Below are 9820 nucleotides of genomic sequence, written 5' to 3'. Positions count from 1 at the left end.
CACTGGACAGGTTAGTCAGACAAAAAATAAACAGAGAAATAAAAGAACTAAAAGATGCATAAGTCCACTCAAATGGTCTTAACAGATATCTATAGAAGATTCCATCCAAACAGAAAAGAATATACTTTCTTCTCAGCACCTCATGGAACCTCCTCAAAAATTGACCATATATTCAGTAACAAAACTAACCTCAACAAATACAAAAACTTGGAATAGCCTAATATACCTTATCAGATCATTATGGTTTAAAACTAGATGTCAACAGCAATACTAATTCCAGAAAACCCATAAACATATGGAAATTAAACAATGCTCACATGAATCATCAATGGGTCAAGGAAGAAATAAAGACTTCCTAAAATTCAATGAAAATTACCACACAGCAAATTTATGGGATACAATGATAGCAGTGTTAAGAGGAAAGTTCATAGCACTAAATGCCTACATAAAGAAGCTGGAAAAATCCCACACTAGTGAATTAACAAAACATTTGAAAACTTTAGAACAAAAGGAAGCAAACTCACTTAAGAGAACTAGATGGCAGGAAATAATCAAATTGAGAGCTGAAATCAACAAAATAGAAACAAAGAAAACAATACAAAGAATCAATGAGATCAAAAATTGGTTCTTCAAGAAAAATCAACAAAATAGACAAATCTTTATCCAAACTAACCAAAAGGCAGAGAGAGTATATCCAAATTAACAAAATCAGAAATGAAAAGGGGACATACAACAGACACAGAGGAAATACAGAGAATCATCAGATAATATTTTGAAAACCTGTACTCCATAAAATTGGAAAACTTAAAGGAAATGGACAATTTTCTGTATTATATCACTTACCAAAATTAAATCAAGACCAGATAAGCAAATTAAACAGACCTATAACTGCTGAAGAAATAGAAACAGTCGTCAAAAGTCTCCCAACCAAAAAAAGGCCCAGGTCCAGATGGTTTCAGCTCAGAATTCTACAAGACTTTCAAAGAACTAATACCAATACTCCTCAAATTATTCCACACAATAGAAACAGAAGGAACAATGCCAAATGCTTTTTATAGGCTACAACTACCCTGATACCCAAACTACAGAAAGACATTTATAAGAAGGAGAATTACAGACCAATCTCACTCATGAACACTGATGCAAAAATACTAAATAAAATACTGGCAAATTGAATCCAAGAACACAACAAAACCATCACCCACCATGATCAAGTCGGCTTTATCCCAGAGATGCAGGGATGGTTCACCATATGAAAATCTGTCAATGTAATCCACCACATAAACAAACTGAAAAATAAAAACCACATGATCATCTCATTAGATGCCCCAAAAGCTTTCGACAAAATACAACATCCCTTCATGATAAAGGTCTTGGAGAGAGCAAGGATACAAGAAACATACCTAAACATAATAAGGCAATAAACAGCAAGCCAACAGTCAACATAAAACTAAATGGAAAGAAACTCCCAGCAATTCCACTGAAATCGGGACCAAGACAAGGTTGTTCACTCTCTTCATATCTATTCAATATAGTTCTTGAGGTCCTATTAGAGCAATAAAACACCAAAAGGAGATCAAGGGGATATAAATTAGAAAAGAAGAAGTCAAACTCTCACTGTTTGCTGATGATATGATAGTTTACATAAGCAATCCCAAAAACTCTACCATGGAACTTCTACAACTCATAAACACTTTCAGTAATGTAGCAGGATAAAAGATTAACTAAAAAAAAATCAGTAGCCCTCCTGTACACAGATGATAAAAGGGCTGGGGAAGAAATCAGAATCAACACCATTCACAATAGTCACAAAAGCATAAAATATCTCAAAGTAACTCTAACCAAATAAGTGGAAGACTTGTATGACAAGAACTTTAAATCTCTGAAGAAAGAAATTGAAGAAGACACCAGAAAGTGTAAAGATCTCCCATGCTCTTGGGTAGGCAGAATTAACACAGTAAAAAATGGCCAAAAGCAATCTACAGATTCAACACAATGCCCAGAAAAATTCTTCACAGACCTTGAAGAACAGTATTCAACTTCATATGGAAAAGCAAAAAACCCAGGATAGCCAAAACAATCCTGTACAAAAAGAACTTCTGGAGGCATCACAATCCCTGACTTCAAACTCTATTACAGAGTTACAGTATTGAAAACAGTCTGGTATTGGCATAAGAACAGACAGGAGGACAAATGGAACTGAATAGAAGACCCAGATATTAATCCACACACCTTTGAACACCTGATGTTTGACAAAGAAGCAAAAAATATGATATGCAAAAAAGAAAGCATAGTTAACAAATGGTGCTGTCATAACTGGATATTAACATGTAGAAAAATTACAGTGGACCCATATCTATCACCATGCACAAAATTCAAGTCCAAATGGATCAGAGATATTAACATAAAGCCCGTCACAGCCTTATAGACGAGAAAGTGGGAAGTACACTTGAATGCATTGGCACAGGAGACCACTTCCTAAATATAGCCCCAGTAGAACAGACACTGAGAGAAACAATTAATAAATGGGACCTCCTGAAACTGAAAAGCTTCTGTAAAGCAAAGGATATTGTCAACAAGACAAAATGACGGTCTACAGAATGGGAAAAGGTCTTCACTAACCCCACATCAGAGGTCTGATCTCCAAAATATACAAAGAACTCAAGAAATTGGGCATCAAAAGAACAAATAATCCAATAAAAAAATTGAGTAGAGAGCTTAACAGAGAACTCTCAACAGAGGAATCTAAATGGCTGAAAGACACTTAAGGAAACATTCAACATCCTTAGCCATAACAGAAATGCAAATCAAAACAAATCTGAGATTCCATTTTATACTTGTAAGAATGTCCAAGATCAAAAACTCTGATGACAGCTTATACTGGAGACGATGTGGAATAAAGGAAACACTCCTCCATTGCTGGTGGGAGTGCAAACTTGTACAGCTGCTTTGGAAATCAGTATGACAATTTCTCAGAAAACTAGAAAACAACCTACCTCAAGATCAACAATACCACTTTTGGGTATATACCCAAAGGATGTTTTATCATACCACAAGGACATGTACTAAACTATGTTCATAGCAGCATTATTTGTCATAGCTAGAAACTGGAAACAACCTAAATGTCCCACAACCAAAGAATGAATAAAGAAGATGTGGTATTTTTACCTAATGGAATACCACATTGGAAAAAATAATGACATCTTGAAAGTTGCGGACAAATGGATGAATCAAGCAAACACATTGAGTGTGGTAACACAGACCAAGAAAAACAAAGATAACATTTACTCACAAGTGGCTTTTAGACATAAAGCAAAGACTGCCCTACTGTTTTTTTCTCAGACTGGAAAAAAAGAAAAAGAAAAAAGGCCTTGAGTTGCCTTCTAAATCTATGAATTACATTACTGCAAAAGAGAATTTGTGTCCCACTATGACTGTATGAACTCATTATGTCAATTCCTTTCTACTGGGCCTCACCTACTAATGAAAGTACTACTTCCTGATAGTGCCATGGGCTGGTAACTTGACCTTCAAAAGTGGGTTGTTGGGGTAAATTTCAAATGCAAATTATAGCCGTGTTTGAGTGAAATATCTCAAGGTAAGTAGGTATAGACTATGACTTTACTTTAAGATACAGTGATTCCAAGTAAAACTCCAGGAGACCTCCTCAATTTTATTTTAAAGAGAATACACCCATCAGTCATAAATGCATGTTCACAATAGAGACTCTGTCCTAAGGTTGTCATTATGGAATGTAGGACTAATATTTTCTTTTAAAGAGTCACAAACTGGAAGCCCTTGGGTGGTCATTAGATGGACATCTATCAGGTGTGGATCTAAGATGAAAGAACAGTGCTGATATTTGCAAATATTTGAGTTTACTTTAAAATCTGTATGTCACCTCTCCTCTCAAATAAGTACTTCTAGGTTTCTTGAAACCTGCAGAGATCAGCCATGTTGGCATTGGACTTTACACTTTTCAACAAACTTGGAAGCATCGGTTCGGGCAGGATCTGTGCTTTCCAGTTCAGTGCAAATCCCATAAAATACTGCCCACAGCTCGTTCTTGACAGGTATGAATATTTGCAATTGTGTTTGTTCCAAACCACCTGGTCTTTATAAATTTGTAATACAATGAAAAAGAAATTAACTTTTAAAATAAATGTTGAAAGGGTGTGCTGGTTGCTCCTCACTTTCTTCAAGGCTCTTTTATTCTCCTCAGTTCCTCAGCAACAAGGAATGAAGTCCTAGAAGCCGGAAGGTCTGAGTCTCAGGAAAGGCAGGTGTAAGGAAGACCTACAGGATGTCTTGATAGGAGCTGAGAGAAAAGAGAGAGGCCATTAGGAAAGAAAAGGAGGTAACAAAGCAGGGAAGTTGGGAAAGGAACACATGAAAGGCGAGACTTACCAGCGCTTCTTGGTGTAGATTACAAAACCGATTACAGCACATATTAATAATAGTACTACTACTAGTACTAGAACGATGATAATACCCATGGATAAATGTCGGCCATCTGCTCTGGAAGAATACAAGGTATCACTAAACAAAGAGCCCAGACCTATTTCAAGTTCCCTATTCTAAGCACATGTGAGGAAGCCATGCCATTCTTTTTTCTTTCTTTAAACTCTATCTCTTTAGTCTTCGTGAGTTTAGACTGACCATCTATCGTCAGGATCTGACTGTATGCTATCCAGACAGATATGAATCTGCCTACCCCAAAATCTTGAATTTTCTGAATGACGTCAGGTGCTTACCTTATCTTAGCACTGACCTCTTTATCTATAAAGTCAGAATAGCAGTATTTGCTGCACAGCTAAGGGATGAACTGATATGTTGGTAACACAGTGGTCAGTGCTCACACAGGAGGCATCAATAACCTACAGCTATACCTCGGGACCTGGGTCCTCTATCCTGGGGAATGTATCTTGCTGAACTTCTTTATTTGCCCTTTGCCTCTGGGTCTTCTGAGTTTCTGGGTCTACTTTCCTCTTATATATAGAACATCTTACCTCAAATTTACTGGGATTGATTTCTGTATCTAGAATTCCCCGTTCTCTCTCTCCTATAAGAGTTAGGGGTTTCATATCTGAAACTCAGTTTGTTCAGTTCTTACTCCATGCTTGAATGGTACTCTACTTGCTCTCAACCCAGGCTACAGTTGTTTTTCTTACCCCAATAGAGGATGATATCCTGTCCTCCTAGACTGCTATGTTTCACGCAGCAGGCCAGGCCAGCCTCCTTTCCAGCCTCCACATCCAGGGTTGCTCGGAGATACCATGTCTCATCAGCATTGGGCAGGTAGTCACTCCTCTGAGTACTATTTTGCTCCTGCTCACCCTGCATCCACATCACCCACACAGGCTTTGGGTAGAAGCCAGAGACATGACACACCAACTGTAGATGACCATGTTTAGGACTGAGGCCACTGGACAACCAGGCCACGGGCTTCTCTGTACCCAGAGAGAGAATAAAAATATCTTAAAGCAAGAACATTTATAGTAGAGGCTCCAGAATTCCTATCAAGTTCATGCTTTCCACAGGTCCACTTCTGGAGATGATGTTGCCTATTAGTCTAAATCCATTTGTATCACTGTGACTAGGGAAACCATCCCTGACATCTCTACCCCTTCCCTGATGCAAATGTTTTATGAATGTACTCTAGAACACCCTGAGTTCAGCTGATATAGCATGTCTCAAATATCACCTGGATCAGTTCTGATGCCCAGTGTTTATTTAATTCAATTTGTAGATTCCAGAGTGATTGTCAGTGACAAGAGTAAACCCCACATGCCTTATTCACCCCCTCCTAGGCATTGCCCTTTCTCTAAAGCTTGCAGTGATGGGAAAACTTAGGGAGAGCCCGGGTGAGGCTAGCAGGCTGACCTTGTTTCTCCAGCTCTGCCTTCCCTGTCTCCAGGAGACCATGGACAAACTTGGGGCAGATGTCATACAGAAGCCATTGTAACGTTTCCGTTGTCCCTTGATCACCGTTGAGCACTTTAATGACCAACTCTGTCCAAGGTGGGGCATCTGGGGCCTTCTGAAAGGAAGTTCCCTGAAAACTCAGGATATATTCTCCTTGAAATGCTACATAGAAAAAGCTTTCTGAAGCGTTCTCAGAGTACAGGTCACACCCAGTAGACAACTGCATCTCAATGGGATCTGTAAGGCGAGTGTGTAGAGATTCAAGAACGGTTAAGAAGTTTGGAAGAAAGGAGAAGAAATTGGCATGGAGATAACAGTTAGGTCCCAGTTGAGGGAAATGATTGCGGGGTCCTGGAACAGAGACAGGGATTATTTTCAGAAGAGACAAGGATCTCTCCAGACAGAAGTGAAAATCTTAAAGGTGGAGAAAAAAGAGAATCTCATCAAGTAGGCCCACAGTTATCCAGTTGGGGTCTGTGGTTCTCTCTCACCCAGTAGGTACCTTTCCAGGGCTTCATCCCTCCACTCACAGTGTATATTAGGCATCATTTTGACGAATTCCTGTACATCCCTGGTAAAGCTGAATCGATAAACTTGAAATATGCGCTGCAATTGCTCCCACTGTTGGTCACTGAATCTGCCCTGGGACCAAGACTTCACCAAGTCAATGGTGTCTGAGGCATTGCTCCACCGGTGTGTTTGCAGATCCCCCAGCCAGGCCAAGCCATCTGTGCTTGAGCAACTACTGTTTGGGAAGGAAGAGATCTGCAGGCAGCGGAAGGGGAAATTCTTTTGCTGGGCTGAAAACGATGAAAACCAAATAAGCACATTAAGCAAAAAAGTCAGTGGGGAGGTTATTAGAAAAGAGCCTTAGGTGGGCTTGCAAAAGGACAGTAGGGTTCAGACCTGCATTTTTCTCTGAGAGGGATCAGCATCTGTTCCGCCCACCATAGTGCTTCAAGCCCACCGAGGTCGACCTCCACCCACCCGGACCACAGTGCTGCTAGTCCCGCACTCTCTTCTTCCTTCTCCAGGCCCTTCCGTGCGCACTTCTACTCACCTTCTGATTGTACCCAGACCCACGGGAACACCCAAAACAACAGTAGGTACCACATGGCGCGAGAGGTTTACACAGCCCTAGGCTCCGACTTCTGCTATTTAATGTTAGCACTGCTTGAGGACAAAGGTTCTGCGCTTTGTGCAAACAGCCTGTCAAATCCGGAAGAGCAGGCTCTGGTAAAGGAATTACTCTTTTACACAGTCGCCCCCTCGTGGTTCAGTGTTAGAATGCAGCTTTAATCAGCACTTCTGAGCAATCTACTTTTCTCACCCTTTCCCTTACACTAAAGAAAGAGGTTGAGACCGGTTTGCCATCTCAATGTTAAAAGTGAGACATAACGTCGTATTTGTGTTACAACTCCGATGACATTAAAAATGCAAGGGAAGAAAAGGAGAAAAGTTTCGACCTGGCTGGCAGTGGTTATCTGCAGGCGTTACTCTGTTTTACACTTCTGACTCCTTCCAGATCTCTCCACGTTTAGAATAAATAAGGAGAGACATGATTCTCACAGCGGTACACTGAGAGGATAAGACCGGGTGGGCTAAGTTCCTTCACAGCATTCGTATCCCCAAAGTCTCCTGTATCAGGGGTCCCCAGACTCTTTCACCTTAACCTGGTCTGTTCTCTGCTTGCCTTGTTTCTCTGTCTTCCCTGGCTCCCTTTCAGGAGAGTACAGGTGTATTTTATTTTATTGCACTATATCATGATTTGTGCAAATTGAAGGCTTGCAGCAATCTGATGTGAAGAAAAGCTGAGAGTGACAAGATGTGCACACTCTTTGGGCCATAGCACAAGGGAAACGAGCTGCGTATCTGCATACAAGAATCTTTCCTTCAGGCTCCCTGCCCTCTGGCCAACCTTGCCTACTGGCTTCTTCCTCTGCCTTCCCACCGACTCTCAACCATCTCAAGTTTGTGAGAATAGAGACAGCCCGTGGTTTGGTCATTCCCTGTTTCTCACGCTGGGAAGAAGCAATGACAAAACGTTTACTCAGAACTGAGTGACCCCAAGAAGAAGTCATCACTGGTAACCACAGCCACTGGATACCACCTTCCTCGTTCCTTTTTATTCTCTCCTTCGCCAGCTTGCTCTATCTTTTTGTCCTGTCTCTTAAGTGGGTCCTCTTCTGTACATCCCCACCTTCATCGTCACCCTAATGTTGTGTTTGGTCTGTATGGAAACAGCCTTGCTGGGAAGAAGTCATCATCAGGATGGCCTAGAGGAGCATCCTGGCCCTGTTCTGGTCTGCCTTGAGTGTCAACTGGGACCCTACTCAGCCTCACATGCTCCAGTGCCTTAGATGCAGCTTCTTCCTGACCCAGGTCGCTGCACAAATAGGTACCTTAGGGAACTCATTCTTCCAAGCCTATGCCTAGCTGTTGCCACTCAATCCAAACCCCAGTGCTGTTTTCTCAGGAAGAGCCTTCTCAAGCTTCCCAGGTGGTATGAGCAAAGGCAGGAGAGCTAGACAGCCCCATCTCCACACCCTGCACAGAGGCTAGCTTTAGGGGCCTTTCTTCCTAACACATGGGCCTTGTAATTACGGAAGTGTTCATTCATCTGCTTCTTTGTTCTTTCTATAATCACCTGTAGGGATATCAGATCAGAAGGGTCACATCTCCTGACCACGAGTCCTTCCATTCTGTCTTCATTAATTTTACTCCTGCTTTGTCCCATTGTTGTAGAGCCCTGAAGGATAGGTTTTCCCTCTAGGCTGGGGTCTCAGGGGTGGCTCTCATCAACTAGACCTTATTTTACTGGATATTGCTTCCAAAACAGTCTGAAATGACACTGAAAAGGTTTTTTTTTTTTTTTTTTTTTTTTTTTTTTTAACAAGAAAAGGTTAGTTGTGTGTGGTGGTGCATGCTTTAGTCCCAGCTCTTGGTAGGTGGAAACAGGCAACTCTCTGCTGCAGTTCCTGCTCCCTCAGTGATGTAAATTTAAACAAACCCTTTCCTCTCTAAACTGCTTTTGGCCATGGGCTTTAATCTCAGTAGTGGAAACTTTAAGACAGCCTGTTACAGTCCCTTTTCACCTTCCTAGTTTCTGTGGTTACTCTGGGTTATATGCTCACATCTGGAGTTTGGGAGCTTTGAAATAGAGGAGCCAGAACATGCAGTCTTTTGGAATCTGGTTTACCTCACTGAATACAATGCTTTCTGTGTCCATCCATTTACCTGCAAATGTCACAATTTCGTTTATTTATAGTTGAATAGCATTGTATAGTGTTTACGTCCCACATCTCCATTATCCCTGTCAAAAGAGATCATTTAGGTTGTTTCTATTTCCTAGTTATTATGAAGAGCAACAAACATGGCTGAGAAAATATCAGTGGGGTAGGATGTCATGTCCTCTGAGCATATGCCAAGCAGTGGCATAGCTGGGCCATGTGCTGCATTTATTTTTAGCCTTTTGAGAATTCTCCAAACTGTGTTCTAGACTGAATGCACCTGTTTGCAAACTCACCAGGAGTGAGTGAGGGTTCCCATTCTCATTTTCTCCAGGTGTGTGTGTGTGTGTGTGTGTGTGTGTGTGTGTGTGTGTGTGTGATCTTTGCCTTTAGACTGGGGTGAGATGAACTCTCAACGTTGTTTCTATTTGCATTTCCCTAATTGCTAAGGCTGATAAACAACATTAGCCATTTTTATTTGTCTGAGAATTCTTCTTCTGTGTCTTTATCGTTTTGAGTTGGTTTTTTTTTCCTCTTTTTTTTTGCTGTTAATCCACTATCAAATGTATAGCTGGAAAGATTCTCCCCCACTCTAGTGGCCTCCTCTTTACTCAATTGTTTTTTTTGATTGGGCAGAAGCGTTTTAGTTTTATGAGGATCTCACT

The 9820-nt window shown here is 41.0% G+C and overlaps 1 protein-coding gene across 2 annotated transcripts; it reads right to left on the bottom strand.

Moving 5' to 3' along the window:
* Window positions 1–3640: 3640 nt before the first annotated feature.
* On the bottom strand, window positions 3641–7146 carry LOC119826185 (antigen-presenting glycoprotein CD1d-like). 2 transcript variants are annotated; one of them, XR_005287362.1, is made up of 6 exons: window positions 6986–7146; window positions 6456–6725; window positions 5884–6162; window positions 5172–5450; window positions 4408–4518; window positions 3641–4318 (listed from the first exon to the last, which is right to left on the bottom strand). XR_005287362.1 is itself a non-coding variant. In XM_038347277.1 (6 exons), the coding sequence occupies exons 1-6, from the start codon at window positions 7038–7040 to the stop codon at window positions 4297–4299; spliced, it is 1011 nt and encodes a 336-aa protein (XP_038203205.1). In that variant the 5' UTR covers window positions 7041–7146; the 3' UTR covers window positions 3641–4296. The 2 variants fall into 2 exon arrangements, 1 of the variants encoding a protein (XP_038203205.1); XM_038347277.1 differs by having other exon boundaries at window positions 4408–4513.
* Between the last annotated feature and the right edge of the window lie 2674 nt (window positions 7147–9820).

Source organism: Arvicola amphibius, chromosome 11 (genome assembly GCF_903992535.2).
Source record: "Arvicola amphibius chromosome 11, mArvAmp1.2, whole genome shotgun sequence".
NCBI lineage: Eukaryota > Metazoa > Chordata > Mammalia > Rodentia > Cricetidae > Arvicola > Arvicola amphibius.
Note: the sequence above shows the minus strand (reverse complement) of the source record. Positions and strands in the feature narration are given on the sequence as shown.